This window comes from Lagenorhynchus albirostris, chromosome 16, assembly GCF_949774975.1.
Source record: "Lagenorhynchus albirostris chromosome 16, mLagAlb1.1, whole genome shotgun sequence".
In the NCBI taxonomy this organism is placed as follows: Eukaryota; Metazoa; Chordata; class Mammalia; order Artiodactyla; family Delphinidae; genus Lagenorhynchus; species Lagenorhynchus albirostris.
The window spans coordinates 52985403-53001730 of NC_083110.1; the positions used below are offsets into that span (position 1 = coordinate 52985403).

Here is a 16328-nt window from a genome sequence, read left to right on the forward strand (position 1 = left end):
ACAAAGACACTACAAAAAAAGAAAATTACAGACCAATATCACTGATGAATATAGATGCAAAAATCCTCAACAAAATACTAGCAAACAGAATCCAACAAAACATTAAAAGGATCATACACCATGATCAAGTGGGATTTATCCCAGGGATGCAAGGATTCTTCAATATATACAAATCAATCAATGTGATACACCATATTAACAAATTGAAGAATAAAAACCATATGATCATCTCAATAGATGCAGAAAAAGCTTTTGACAAAATTCAACACCCATTTATGATAAAAACTCTCCAGAAAGTGGGCATAGAGGGAACCTACTTCAACATAATAAAGGCCATATATGACAAACTCACAGCAAACATCATTCTCAATGGTGAAAAACTGAAAGCATTTCCTCTAAGATCAGGAACCAGACAAGGATGTCCACTCTCACCACTATTATTCAACATAGTTTTGGAAGTCCTAGCCACAGCAATCAGAGAAGAAAACGAAATAAAAGGAATACAAATTGGAAAAGAAGAAGTAAAACTGTCATTGTTTGCAGATGACATGATACTCTACATAGAGAATCCTAAAGATGCCACCAGAAAACTGCTAGAGCTAATCAATGAATTTGGTAAAGTGGCCCGATACAAAATTAATGCACAGAAATCTCTTGCATTCCTATACACTAATGACGAAAAATCTGAAAGAGAAATTAAGGAAACACTCCCATTTACCATTGCAACAAAAAGAATAAAATACCTAGGAATAAACCTACCTAGGGAGACAAAACACCTGTATGCAGAAAACTGTAAGACACAGATGAAAGAAATTAAAGATGATACCAACAGATGGAGAGATATACCATGTTCTTGGATTGGAAGAATCAATATTGTGAAAATGACTATACTACACAAAGCAATCTACAGATTCAATGCAATCCCTATCAAATTACCAATGCCATTTTTACAGAACTAGAACAAAAAATCTTAAAATTTGTATGGAGACACAAAAGATCCCAAATAGCCAAAGCAGTCTTGAGGGAAAAAAACGGAGCTGGAGGAATCAGACTCCCTTACTTCAGACTATACTACAAAGCTACAGTAATCAAGACAATATGGTAGTGGCACAAAAACAGAAATACAGATCAATGGAACAGGATAGAAAGCCCAGAGATAAACCCACACACCTATGGTCAACTAATCTGTGACAAAGGAGGCAAGGATATACAATGGAGAAAAGACAGTCTCTTCAATAAGTGGTGCTGGGAAAACTGGACAGCTACATGTAAAACAATGAAATTAGAACACTCCCTAACACCATACACAAAAATAAACTCAAAATGGATTCGAGACCTAAATGTAAGATTGGGCACTATAAAACTCTTAGAGGGAAACATAGGATGAACACTCCTTGACATAAATCACAGCAAGATCTTTTTTGATCCACCTCCTAGAGTAATGGAAATAAAAACAAAAATAAACAAATGGGACCTAATGAAACTTAAAAGCTTTTGCACAACAAAGGAAACTATAAACAAGACAAAAAGACAACCCTCAGAATGGGAGAAAATATTTGGAAATGAATCAACAGACAAACAATTAGTCTCCAAAATATATAAACAGCTCATGCAGCTCAATATTAAAAAAACAAACAACCCAATCCAAAAACGGGCAGGAGACCTAAATAGACATTTCTCCAAAGAAGGCATACAGATGGCCAAGAAGCACATGAAAAGCTGCTCAACATCACTAATTATTAGAGAAATGCAAATCAGAACTACAATGAGGTATCACCTCACACCAGTTAGAATGGGCATCATCAGAAAATCTACATACAACAAATGCTGGAGAGGGTGTGGAGAAAAGGGAACCCTCTTTCACGTTTGGTGGGAATGTAAATTGATACAGCTACTATGGAGAACAGTATGGAGGTTCCTTAAAGAACTAAAAATAGAATTACCATATGATCCAGCAATCCCACTACTGGGCATATACCCAGAGAAAAGCATAATGCAAAAAGGCACATGCACCCCCAATGTTCATTGCAGCACTATCAACAATAGCCAGGTCATGGAAGCAACCTAAATGCCCATCGACAGACGAATGGATAAAGAAGATGTGGTACATATATACAATGGAATATTACTGAGCCATGAAAAGGAACGACATTGGGTCATTTGTTGAGACATGGATGGGTCTAGAGACTGTCATACAGAGTGAAGTAAGTCAGAAAGAGAAAAACAAGTATCGTATATTAACGCATATATGTGGAACCTAGAAAATGGTACAGATGAACCGGTTTGCAGAGCAGAAATTGAGACACAGATGTAGAGAACAAACGTATGGACACCAAGGGGGGAAAGTGGTGGGGGTGGTGTGGTGGTGTGATGAATTGGGAGATTGGGATTGACATGTATACACTGATGTATGTAAAATGGTTGACTAATAAGAAAAAGAATTTTGAAAAAAATAATATAAAATAAAATAAAGTCAGTTCTCAATGTGTTAAGAAAAGTCTCACTGGGGCAGAGAAATGGTGCATCTGACCCTTATATGTCTTTGTCAAGGGACATTTTTGGGACCTGGGAGTAGCAATCCATACTGTGCTGCTTCCAAGGATTTCTTTGAGTAAATATGTGGATGGTGTAATAGGAAGAGCCCTGGACAGGGAGTCAGATAGACCTGAATTCTCATCCAGGATCTGTTTCTAACTAGTTGGAGAGTAGGCAAGAATATCTAACATTTCTCGGCCTCAATTTTCCAGATCTATAAAATAAAATTCCAGATCTCTAAAAGAGAGTAATTTCTATGATTCTCTGTGGCTCAAATGTTGACTTTCTTATAAAAAAAATTTTTTTTCTTGTGCTTTACTCCATGCCAGGCAATATTATCAGAGCTTTGTACTCACTTAGCTCTCTCAAAAATCTTATGAGGAAACTGAGGACTAGAGAAAATAGATCATTTGCCGAAGGTCATATAGTAAATCGTAAAACCAAGGGTTGAGCCCTGGAAGTTGATTGACTTCCAAGTGCATGCTCTGAACCCCAGCGTCATGCTGCCTCATTGTCCTTGGGCTCCAGGGTGCAGGCACTGTCTTAGGCTCCACAGGGTGTATAAAAATGGATGTGACAGGTCTTAAGTAGCTTATGATCTTGAAGAATAAAATAGGTCTGGATTATGACAGTCAAGGAGACTATTAGACCCCTTTCCCACCAAAACACGTTTAGAGTATGAGAAGCTTAGCGTCAATCCCATCACATAAACCGACCTCAGAGTCTAAATACAATTCACTCAATGAGACACAGGTTCAGATGGCAGAGTGGCTCTGATGACTGCACCGTAAAGCATCCCATCTTCCCTCCCACCCCACTGAGCAGCCATGGCTAGAAGGCCTGGTGGATGGTCTCTGAATCCCCCAGAACCTCAGTGGAAGCTTTTCTTGCAATTTCTATCCCCTGCCACAGCAGATCACTGACTCCAGAACCAGGGGGAGTCCACAGAGGCACAAGGAAAAGAATTATGGAGCTGAAGCGCAGCCAGAAGGAAGTCTTTGGATCAAGGTGGCCAGATTTTAAGCAGTGGTATCAACAGCGCCCTCTCTCAGGAGAAACGTGATAGAGGCTCTAAGAAGGAGCTTCATTCTACAAGTCAAACGTGAGTAAAACCTTGATATTAACAGAAAATAATTCTTATGAAATTATTCTCTGGGTTGACTTATACCAAATTATAGTGTATTCTGATCATTAGGTTTGCCAAGAAACTCTAGAAGAATAGGTGAACAAGTCCTCTTCCCAATATGCCAATACTGCAACAGTGGGGGAATAAATTTCTAATACCTTAAGTTTGGGGATAACTGAAGGCCAAAACGTAAGGCAGCAAGATGTTTTTGTTTCAATCATTTACAATAGAAACCTTTATAAAATGCTTTTATAAGACACACTTCCCTGCCTTGCTTCACTCCTGTTCTCAGTCAGGCAGGGTCCACTTTCTGATTAGCTACTGGTGAAAGCAGTTGCAGCCATCGTCTAACTAGTTTTCCTGTCTCCATTATCCTTCCTCTTCAATTCATCCTTCCGACCGTTTCTGGCTATTTTCTTAAAATAAAGTTTGGATCATGCTGCTCCTTTCCTCAAGAATCATCAGTGGCTCCCTATGGAATAAAGTCAAGCTTCTGTATCAACACATTCAAACGCCTGAACCTGCTGTCCCTCCATCGGCTCCTCCTGCAGCCGGATCGTCCTTGTTCACGTCTAGTAATACCAGACAGCTGGTTCCTCCAGCCTGTACTTTTGATAGTTCTCTGCTCTGCTAGCGCCGCTCCCCCAGCCCATCTTCCTTCTTCCGTGGAAATCCCTGTCATCCCTCCTCCATAAGGTCTTTCCCAGTCCCTCTGCTCATAACCCATCAACTTCTTCCTCTGAGCCCTCGTAGATGCTGCTGGCCCCTTGTAGCATGTACTTCATTCTGCCCTGTGCTATGACTAAGTTGTTTGTGTCTCTCTGTACCGAAAAGCAAGACCTATTTAATTTATCTTTGGGTCTGGATGGCATTTTGCATTTGTAGTTCTGCATTAATAAATGCATAAACTGATAAATGTGTTGAATGGGTGACAATGAGGAAAATAATAATAGATTCCATCATTGAATACCTCCTATGTGCTGGGTGCTAGGGGAAGTGTTATAAGTGTATTTCTTCATTTATCCTCAAAGCAGTACTATGTGGTAGGTGCCATTATTATCTCTGTTTTACAATCGAGGAAACTGGGGCTAAGGCACATGTGTCTGAGGCACATGGCTGGTGAGTATGGGGGCTGGATTGGAGGCCAGGCTGTGTTGGCTCCTGCAGCTGAAATCTCATGTGAACCACCTGGCCCTCCACTGAGCATTCAGATAAAACCAAGGAGAAACAGAAAGCTCTGCTTCTATGGTGGGCATTTACCCAGCAATCCCTGTCTAAGTATCTTTCTTTGCCCTGAGGTCTCCCCGCTTTATCATTGCCCCAATCTCTTCCCTGAACCTTATCAGTGGTGGGAGGAGAAGGTGGACCTCCTGGGGACATGACAACAGCCCCTGGCTGTCAGGGCCCTAGGGTACAAGGAGAGAGGCCTTGTTCAGTTCTGACCTCTCAGGGGCTTGCAGAGTGACAAGTGGGGCTTCTGCAGTGACCCCAGAAGACTCTGGGGCACCACGACTGATCTCCCCTCCCCACCCTCCCTCTCCAGCCAGACCTTAGACTCAAAGGTAGAGGAGGCTGTTCAACTCTGAAAGTTCAACAAGCAGGTGTTAATGTCAGAGGCTCTGGGGCTTTCAGAATAGTAAATAAGAAATGCCCCAGAAAAGTGTAGCCATCCCAGCTTGGGTCAAAGGGAGGAAAAATGGAAGCCTGGGGTGGGTCTTCTTTTTAGTGGCTGCAGTAACCTTGGACAGGTTACTTAATGTTCCTGAAACACATTTTCCTCATTTGTGAAACTGAGATAGTCATTTCTGTATAATGTGCTAATGGGAGATTAAATGAGCTAATGTCTGTAAAGAGCTTAGCATAATGCCCAGGACAGAGTAAACACCCAATATGTTTTGGATATCTTCCTTTCCCACAACAATGCCAGCTGCAGTAATACAGTTTGCTCAGTGGACCGTGAGCTCCCTGTGAGCAATGTTCCCTCCTCAGAGACCAAGTAGGGTTGTGAGGTCTGAAGTGAAAGCAACAGGCTGCACACTGGCCTGACCTGCATCTGTAGGAGGTCCAGGCCTCCATTCTTTGTATAATTCAAGCTTTGTCCTTACACACCCCACTAGAGGGGCTGTGGTTACTCTTTTGCTGACCTCTGGGGGGCGCTGGCTCTTTCTATCCTCTGCTCTCTGAAGGTCAGCATCACCAAGGTCAACACACTCTCCAACTTGGCTTAAAGGGTTTGGGAAGCCATTTGCTTCCGGAACTGGAAAGAGGACATAATTCCAGCATCCAGCTGAAACAGGTGGGGCTGTTTCAGAAGCCTTGGGTGGATCAAATCTGCACAGCCCTCCAGGGAGCACTTGATAGGCTTCCTGGGCTCAGGAGGTCTGGTGGGCTAAGATCTCCAAGTACTGGGGCCTCCAAGATCCTTGAAGATGCTATAGGTTCAGGAGGAACTGTCAGGGTTGGTTTCTGAGGCCCCAGGCTTGCAGCTGCGCAGGGACCCCAAGGCTCAGGGAAAGTAGCTGGAAATGCTCCTGGGACATGAGTTGCAGGGGGCAGGGATTGGCAAAGGGGGTACTAACTGCAGGTGATGATGGTGGTTTTGCCAAAAGGACCTTTTCCAGGGATTGAGTGTAAGAGCACGGAGATTAAGCAAGGCCGTATTGGTCTGGTGAAACAATAGGATGAATTTTAGAGATTCTAGAACTTCAACAGATTTGTCTTTCAGTTCAGGAGAATCAATATAAGAACAGAGTTGGTGGTTTATAGCAGGGTTTGTCAAATTTAATATACATTCAAATCCTCTGGAGTTCTTCTTAAAATGCAAATTCTGATCCAGTAGTTCTAGGGTGGAGCAGAGGTTTTGCATTTCTAACAAGCTCCCAGGTGATGCTGTTGCTGCCAGGCTAGGAATTACACTTTGAGTAGCAAAGACTTAGAAGACATGACTGGGCCAGGTTTCTGTGTTCCAAGAGAGATTAAGTACAAATGTACTGATATCAAGACTATTTGGGGGGTTTCAGGGAAAAGAGCAGGTGTCTGAGGTCAAGAAAGGCAACTTCTGAGCATCAAGGAGATTGGAAGAGGCAAAGTTCTAAAGCCAGGGAAGGTTAGGAGAGACTTGCTTCATCACTGGGCCCTGGGCTCCCAGGACTTGTGTTTCTGCCAGAGTGTTGAGTATTTGCTTTGGCGGGAACCTAACAGGTCTTCTGGTTCAGCCCTGCATGATCTAGAAAAGGAGAAAAGAGCGAGTTGTCCAAAGTTACACAGCCATTTAGTGGCTAGGCATTGAAGGACCTTGTATGCAGGCTCGGTAGTTTGCAGTTCTTCTTGTTGATGATGGAGAGCCAAGAAAATATTTAAGCAAAGGTATTTCAGAACAGTTCTCTGGTGGAGGTTGAGAGCACCCCGTGGAATTAGGAATTCAGGAGACTACTTAGAGGCTTTTGTTCTAGGACAAGCAAGAGATGACCAGGGTCTGAGCTGTAGCCATGTACATAGAGAGGGGCAAAAATATTTGAGAGACACTTAAAAGAGAGAATTAATAAGTTTTAGAGATTAATTTTTTTTTGTAGAGTTTGAAGGAAGAGGAGGAATCAAGGATGATCTCCAGTGTGTGTGGGTTAGGCCAAAGGGTGAATAAATCATGAATCTCCCTGTCTTCCGCCCAAGTAAAAAGTAGAGGAAAGGAAGGGGCCTGGGTGAGGGCATGAGCAAGGAGACAGTTGAGTGTGAGGAGGCCAGACATCCATCCTGAAGTCAGATAGATCGAATTGCCTCTGAGCACCTAATGTTTGTATCCAGCATCTCCAGTGCTGCTGGGTCATCTACAAAGTGACAAACGTTCCTCCTAATTCCCCAGGATCCAAATTGAATGTCACCGTCTCAGAGAGACCTTCCCTGACTGCTTACATTGTTCCCTTACCCCATACTGATTCCCTATCACTGCATCTGCCATGTTCCTTCACAGCAGTTACCATGTTTGGTAATTTGTATTTACCTGTTTATGTTCTGATTTATTGTGTGACTCCCCACTAGTCATTAGGCACTTTAAGGTTGAAGACTATATTTTGTTCCTTATTATATATCTAGCACAGTGAGTGTCAAACAGGACACTCGTGTAATATTTGCTGAGTGAATCAAAGACTGTGTGGTATGGCTGAAGCACCTGGAGATGTTTATTCTAGAGAAGAAGCCATTCGAAGGACCTCACTTCTTAATTCTATCCTTGAAGTTTCACAGAACAACTCTGTTTCCCCTTTTCTTAATATTTAAAAACTTGCACTGTGTGGCCACCCGGAGAGACTTAGGAAGCCACAGGAAATGGATCACATCTTCATCACTCCAGGGTTGTCTCTCCGTGACTGGAAAAGACAGGCTTGGGAGGTCATCACAGGAGGTGTCCGAGTGGAAAGTGGGCCTTGTGTGTGGTGCATGGGGGGGGGGTATCTTTAAGCACTGGATTGGATGTTAGATTATATGACCTCTGGGGTCCCTTTAAAACCTGAGACTCCATGATTCCATATTTTCCGATCAAGCCTTTGGGTACCTAACAGGTTCAGTCTGCTTTGATTTCTTTTCTTTTTTAGAACTTGGAGGGAAAATGTATTTGTTCTCTTTAACTTTTCTTTTTTTTTTGGCTGTACCGCTCGGCTTGTGGGGTATTAGTTCCCCAACCAGGGATTGAACCCGGGCCCTCCGCCAGGAAATTCCCTTGTTTGCTTTTGATTAAGTAGATTTTAGACAAGATTGGGTGTGTTCAGGGTGGTATGGCCATAGACAAATTAGGTAGATTTTAAAAGTCAGGACGGGGTGTTTATTCTTTAGCTCCAAATTGCAAAGGAATCCCCTAATCAACTGTCTAGGCTTGCTGACTGATTGGCAATGTGAGGTCAATAAATACTGTGTGACCTAGTGAGTTCTGGAAAGTGACCAATGGGTCAGTCACCAGACTTGGTATGCTGGTCAGCATTTCTGAATGTGATAAGATTTCATCAGTGCCCAAGGGGAACTCAACTACCTGATTTAATGCTATCTTGATCAGTGGCAGAAAAAAATAAAATAAAATAGTAATCATCCTTTAAGGTTGTGGTTTGGTTTTAGCTGTTGCCCTATAGAGGAAGAGTCTTCATCAATGTCTGTAGCCTTGTGGTTTTCACTGAGGGCGTATAGATCTGTCCATATCCAGGACATTTTTGTATTTAAGCCAGTAGAAAGAGATTTTAGACTTATCCTCCCAATGCATCTGTTCTAGAAAAGGAAAGTGGTGGATAGTTTACTTAGCTTACTGCTGCCATAAACACTACCAACCTCAAGACTAACTCCTCTTCCCTGACGAAGTTGATCTTAGGTGGAATGGGGTTGCAGGGCTAAAACTTGGAGAGCACTGAGTAACTATGCGCTATCAGTAATTTATTCCATACCCCTCCCCCCACCTCACTGACCCTCAAATATCTTTTTAACAATTCTTTGTCTAGGAAGCCTTCCATTCCCCACTTCCTGCACATTCTCCACCTCAGATTAGATTAGGTACTGTTGCTATGTACTTCCATAGAACTTTGCGCTTCCCCATCACGCTGAATTGTAATTGCTTTTAATATCATTTATCTTCCCTTCTAGACTATAAATTCTGTGAATATGGAGATTATATCTATTTTATTTTCACTGTATTTCTACTAAAGCCTTGTATGTGCCTGGCACATGGAAGTCGCTTAGTACATATTTGATAAATAGGTGAGTGGATGTATGGATGTATGTATGTATGGATGGATGTATGGATGGATGGATGGACTGAAGGATTACTACCTCCCCGCTACAGTCAAATGCCTAATAGATTTGGTCATTCTTAAAATTAGGATGGGCTCCTTTTGTTTTCAAATGAGGAGAACAGTGTTCACTTTTCAAGAAGTAACTGTGAACGTTAGATTAGTCAAGAGTCCAAGTATCTTAGAAATAACTCTTACCTGAGGCATAGTCCCTTCGCGGAACACTTGGAGGTGCTTTGACTTTCAGCCTGTAAATAACAAATTAGACAACTGGTCAGTGAGTAGGACAACTGTTGTCAAGGTCCATGATATAAGCATGTTTAGAGATAATGGATAGATAACTAATAGAATAATAGCTTCTTTTGGACTCATCACATTGAAAGGCTAAACGTACTGTAAACATAGCGAAGCCATTAGTGAGCGGTTTCCCACCTCTCCCCATCTCCCCGGTGTGGCTGTGACTCGACAAAAGTGAAGTTGGGAGGTGAAAGGGCTCCGAGAGGCCAGAATACATGTAAGCGCTGAGCTCAGAGGTCCAAGGAAGGTAAATGTTGATTGGTTGATAAGAAGGGAAGAGAAGATGAACTCTATTTTAACAAATAATTTAATAAACGCTTTAAATAATAGTAAAAAATTAGCTATAATCAACAGTTTAGCTGTAGGTGGAACTGAAAGTATTTTTGTACTATTGAAAAAATGCCAAATAAGTGAGCAGTGAATGTCTCCAGGTTGGGGATTGTGATATTTAGATTAGAAGTTGAACTGTTTCAAGCACTCTCAAAACTGCTATCTTTATGCACATACAAAATGTTCTGAATATGCACAATGCTTCCCCACTCATTAAAAGGAGAAAACTAAAATTACATTTCAAAAATGTATCCCAGTTTTTAGGCTTCTTACAAGTTCTGACAACACTTTCTCTTTCATTATTTGAAATGTGTAAAGTTTATAGTAAATTATTATTTTTAATAATAGTTACCCATTTTATTTAAGAATGATTTGCTTAGTGAAATTTAAAATATATATAAATAAACCTATATAAAACTCAGTAGCCTTCATATACTAAAATATCATATCTCTTTATATAAGCAGTGTATAAGGTAACCATTACATACAAAACATATTTCATTTTGGGGGGAAAAAAGCAGTACAGAAAATCACGTTTGATTACAAAAAACAAGCCTTATAAACCAGAACTGTAATGTTGCAAAACTAACAATATTTATATTTGCCTAGAAATTCTGCTTTTTGTTTCGCCAAAGGCTCTCCTGTTTGTTATTTCATTTAATTCTCAGCAAGCCAGCAGGGCGAGCTGGGAAGACATTGTCATTAGACCTATGATGAGGTCCAGAGAGAGATTGTCCAAGGTGATGAAGGGAAGAAAAACAAAAACAAAAGTGTATCTGGTGTGAGATCTGTTCATGGAACATTAAGATTTCAAAAAACACAAACCAACTATTACTTTTTATTGCCTTCCTTTCAAAAATAAAAGAAAGGGTATTTTAATACCCCCAAATGTGTGAAGGTCATCATCTCAGAATAAATGACAGATTCAAGAGATTACCGTTGTTCACTGAACACCGACCAGGAATAAGAGGTGTGGTTTGGGCCTCACTGAGCAGCCAGCAGCTGCATGCCAACCCCCAATACTTCAAGGTCCTTATTTTCTCATTTGACCATGAACCAGTGACAACTCTGTTCTGCTCTTCTGTTAGGAAACCAGTGTACTCAACTGTGCTTCCTCCTTTCAAGGTGGCACCTGTTACTTGGTTACGAGTGAGAGCTTAACTTCGGGGCACTTAGACCCAAAAGGCCATTGACTTCACCCAGGGTAATGACTGTGGCAGCCATATTTCCCAAGCTGAGAAGAAAACATGGTTTGTCAAGTAAAAGTGCATTTAGGGACAATGGGCAGAATGACGTAGAAATTATATGGAAAACTTTGAGCTCCATGGCTTCTGTTAAGTATGACTGGCCATGGAATAAAGAGACATTTTATACAAAGACTTCATATTATTGAGAGAATTGGTGTATTGTAAAATTGGCAACTGTGGGATAATTAATCTAGAATTGCTAGTAATTGAAACAATGACTAGCAGGGTTCTCTCATTTCAATGAGATTCTATATATATCAGAAATAAGAAATGTAAATAATCACACACCTCTCCCCATCATAGGACAGAACATGAAGACAAATTCTTCTCCTGTATGAGGTGACCACTGCCCCACAAGCAGAAGACCATTTTAACTATTTTATGGTGATCAGTTATACATATTGAAACTCGTTTACATTTTATAGCCTAAAAACACCACAAAAAGTGATTTCTTACTCTTTTTTTTAAATTTTATTTATTTTTTGGCTGCATTGGGTCTTCGTTGCTGCGTGCAGGCTTTCTCTAGTTGTGGCGAACGGGGGCTACTCTTCTTTGCTGTACGCAGGTTTCTCATTGTGGTGGCTGCGAAACACAGACTCTAGGCGCGCAGGCTTCAGTAATTGCAACACACGGGCTTCAGTAGCTGCAGCACGCAGGCTCTAGGGCACAGGCTCAGTAGTTGTGTGGCACACGGGCTTAGTTGCTCTGCGGCATGTGGGATCTTCCCAGACCAGGGCCTGAACTCATTTCCCCTGCATTGGCAGGCAGATTCTTAACCACTGCTCCACTAGGGAAGTCCCTGGTTTCTTACTCTTAAGTTTCGCAAAGACCAAAAAAGAAAAAAAAAAGATACTCTGTTCTGAAGGCACAAGGAAATGAACTTTTATCCACTATTGGTGGTACAAAATTTTTGGACAGCAATTTGGCAATATCAAGCAAAATTTCAAGGGCACAAATCCTTCTACCCAGAAACTAGAAATTTCAGTTCAGGAATTTAGCTTTCTGGTACATTCAAAGTCTGCAAAGGATATTTATTGAAGTATTATTTGTGACAGGTAAACTAAAAGAAATGGCCACAAAATTTTGATAGATATTATCAAATCGGCCCCCAAAATGTATGTTTAAACTCCTACTCCCACTTTAAAAAATGTCCATCAATATGTAGCTGGTTAAATTAATGATAATACATTTATAGTAGACCATTAATTATCTGTTTAAAAGGTATATGGTGGGCTTCCCTGCTGGCACAGCGGTTGAGAATCTGCCTGCCAATGCAGGGTTCAAGCTCTGGTCCAGGAAGATCCCACGTACTGCGGAGCAACTAAGCCCATGCGACACAACTTCTGAGCCTGCGCTCTAGAGCCCATGAGCCACAGTTCCTGAGCCCGCGAGCCACAACTACTGAAGCCCACGTGCCTAGAGCCCGTGCTCCGCAACAAGAGAAGCCACTGCAATGAGAAGCCCATGCACCGCAACGAAGAGTAGCCCCACTCGCCACAACTAGAGAAAGCCCGTGCGCAGCAAGAAGACCTAAAGCAGCCAAAAATAAATAAATAAATAAACTTTTAAAAAAAGGTATATCGTTATTTTTACATACTAACAAAGAAAGATGTCCGTGATTTAGCATTAATTAAAACCAACAAAGGAAGTTGGTAGAATGTGTATGAGGTATGATGCCACTCATGATGAAAATGTATGTACTATATCTATGTTAATGTGTGTATGTGAGTATGTAAGCATACACATATAGATATATAAACCAAATTCACTCATGCTGTGTCCATTTCTGGGGAGTGGGTTAGGGTGGGGATAGGAGAAAGTGAGAGATTTTGACTTTGTACAATTCTGAACTCTTTGATTTTTTTTTTCCTGGTGAATCTGTATTACTTTCATAAAAACAAAAACAAAAAAGCCTTAAACAAAATCTTAACAGAATACCATTTCCCCTTTCCTCTTGACTTAGATTTTGAGTGGCAAATGCTGGTATGTACAATGTACAATTTCTATTCTCTAAAAAGCAACAAAAAGAAACTTAGGGGCTTGTGTGTCTGTGTGTGCAGGAAGGTTTGGAATTCTAACTTGCCCTCTCCAAGTGCCAATTGAAAACACCATTTTAAGGCCATAATTGAAAAAGCAGAAATCAAAATATGGAAACAGTTATGGCATCCTAAAGAAGTCAGGCTGTGTTCTTGCAACTTCTCTTTTGGACTTCTCCAATTGTGTCCTAGTGACCCTTGGCTAAGTGGTCAGAGAAGCTGATTGTCCTGCTTCTATAAGGGTCTCTTTTGATGTTTGCCAGGCACCTTGCATGGCATAGCTCAGCTTTCCAGCAGTGAGAGAGAAAAGCAAGGTGCCTGAGTACCACCCACTCATTCACCATGTTTCCTGAATGTGGGTCTGACCACCATGACTCTAGCCATGAGTAAGAAAGTGTCGCATGCTAAAGAGGTCGCAACTCATCACTCGGGTAACAGGGAAGTTTTGTGTTCTTCCACTTAGTGCAGGCTGACATAAGATGTTATTTACATAAATAAGTGTTTACATAGTGCTATGGCATCTAACTTACTTTTTGATCTTGTTCATTATTCCACCTTCATTGTTCTTGATATCATGGACCATTTTTTGAAGCTGCCTGTAAGAAATGAAATTAAACATAAAATATTAACAACTAGGTTGATTTTTTAAAAAGTCTTCTCTCCTTCTTGAGTATAAAAAAAGAGAGAGAGAGAGAGAAAGAAACACCTTACCATAAACCCCCAAACACCCATTCAACGCCCCCACCCGTTGAAGTCTGGGTCAGTCTCAGGCTGTAAGAGGAATTCTGATTCTCAGATCAGAACAGAATATCTGTTCTGAGGAGACATGTGAGCTCTCATAAGCCTCACTCTTTATCACATATTGTCCTCGGAGCATCAACATTGCAAGGATGCAGCTACCTTGAAGGACACAGTATAGACAGAAATCAGCCTCAAGATTTTTTTTTCTTGGTAAACTTTACTAGGTAGAATCTGGAAAATTGCACAGATATCTGAAACTTCTGCAGAACAAAAAGTAATATGCACAAAATCGAAAGATAAATGCCATGCTGGAAGAAATATTTGCAACACATAATAATAAAAAGAACTACATGTTTTGATTAACAAAGAAATCTTACAACTCAGTAAAAAAAGTTTAAAAATGTGGTAGGAAAATGAGCAAAGATGTGAATGCAGAGCTAACAGAAAAAAAATACCAGTGGCCAACAGACCAATGAAAAGTTATTTAACATCACTTACATTTAAAGAAATCTAAATGGAAACAATGAGATATCATGTTCTACCTATCAGATGGGCAAAACTTAAGCATAATAATCCCCAGGGTTGACAAGTATATGAGAATACAGATATTCTTGGGAATATAAATTATTACAATCAATATCTGTCAAAATGTAAAACCACTCTGCCTTTTGACCTGGAAATTCCACTGCTAGGAATTTACCTTATGAACATAGTCACAAACTATACAAACATTATACATATCAGCATGTTTATTGCAGAATTATGTGTAATAACCCTACTCCTTCCTGCCTTTCCCACTAAAAACACCTGGGAACTACCTAAATGCCCATTTATCATTAAAAAGGAACTAGTTAAATACACATTGATAAAACCATAAATGGAATACCACAGACCTTAAAGAAATACAGCTATATTGCTGATATGTAAAAATACTCGAGGTATTAAGTTAAATGAAAATGGAGGATGAGGAGAAAGAAAAGAAAGAAGGAAAATTCAGAATATGCATATATTTTTTTGTGGGAAAAAAAAGACATACATACATGTGTGCTGATATGGGCATAACTTTTTAGAAGGATATGCAAGAAGTTGTTAAATGGTTTTCAAAGCTAATTGTAATTAGAAAAGTTTACAAATTAGAAAAAGGGTCAGAGTATAGGACCATGTTTTGTTTTCTTAATAATGATTTTCTAACTTAAAATATATCTAAATAAAATTTCACATGGTTCTGCCTTGAAAGAGTAACATATTTGAATTTACCTTCCAGGCAAGCCTTTCCTTTGTTCTGAGAAAACTATTTCATTGGGCCCTTTAGTTAATGAAATGTAAACTTGTATATAGCCATTGTTCTAGAAGAAAATGGACTTTTTCCATTAAAAAATGCAGATTTTTCTCACTTTGGGAGCTAAGCCCTCTGTTAGCTAATATGAAGAGTGGTGCATAATTAGGCTTAGCATAGGTCTAGGAAACCCCATTGATTGGAATTGGAATCTGGGAGAACTAGTCTCTTGGACTATGTATGGATTTATGACTCATATGCTGCAAAGTTTTTTGGTGTAGGGATGGAGCAGTTGAGAGGATGAGAGGACAGCTTGTCCGAGGAACTCCGCCTGGCCTGGCCTGTTTGCGTCCTCCACTAAGTGTTAATCTCAGGCTAACTCTCCTGTGCTGATGTTCTGCTGTAGTTGTTTCCTGAGGGCCGTTGGGCATCAAGGAAATGGCGGGAGATTTATTGCATAAGTGATAGACATTCCCTCTCTCAACAGCCTTGGGAAAAGGGAGATTGTCAAACAAGAAATGGGAACTTAGACTGGGGATTTGGGGGAGCGCTTTTCCCTTCTAGGTCTAATCACTGTGAGGACCTGGAGACCTGCAGAGCAGAGACAAACCTGAGGGGTTTTCAATGGTGGGGAGCTGGAGGGGTGGGGAGGTAGCCCTGAACCTGAGACTGGGTCTGGGCCTCTGCGTTGAGAAGAGCCATCCACAACGCCATCCGTAGCCATTTTCAACGAGATAATTCTCTTTATTGTCTCTGAATCTTCAGTAGTATCCTGTCAGGATCTGTAGCCCAGCCTTGGTTGGGCTGTGGGGAAGAGTGTGTCCCATTGGCACGGAGCGGTGGAGTGCAGAGGGAGGACAGGCTGGAGAGTGGAGTAGAAAGAGAAGAGAGACTTCTTTCAGGACATCCTTAAGGCTGCATCTTGGGGAATCATTTACATAACTGGGGGACCCACTGAGGGGCCCAAGTTCAGATATG

General features: G+C 40.9%; 1 protein-coding gene across 1 annotated transcript in view; it reads right to left on the minus strand.

Moving 5' to 3' along the window:
- The window catches only part of BLNK (B cell linker), a 75534-nt gene that overhangs the window by 38616 nt on the left and 20590 nt on the right, over positions 1-16328 (minus strand). Inside the window, exons 2-3 of the mRNA XM_060125961.1 lie at positions 13864-13929; positions 9622-9671 (exon numbers count right to left, since the gene is read on the minus strand). Of these exons, the coding sequence (XP_059981944.1) occupies positions 9622-9671; positions 13864-13929 (116 nt within the window). The remainder of the gene's footprint in view (positions 1-9621; positions 9672-13863; positions 13930-16328) is intronic.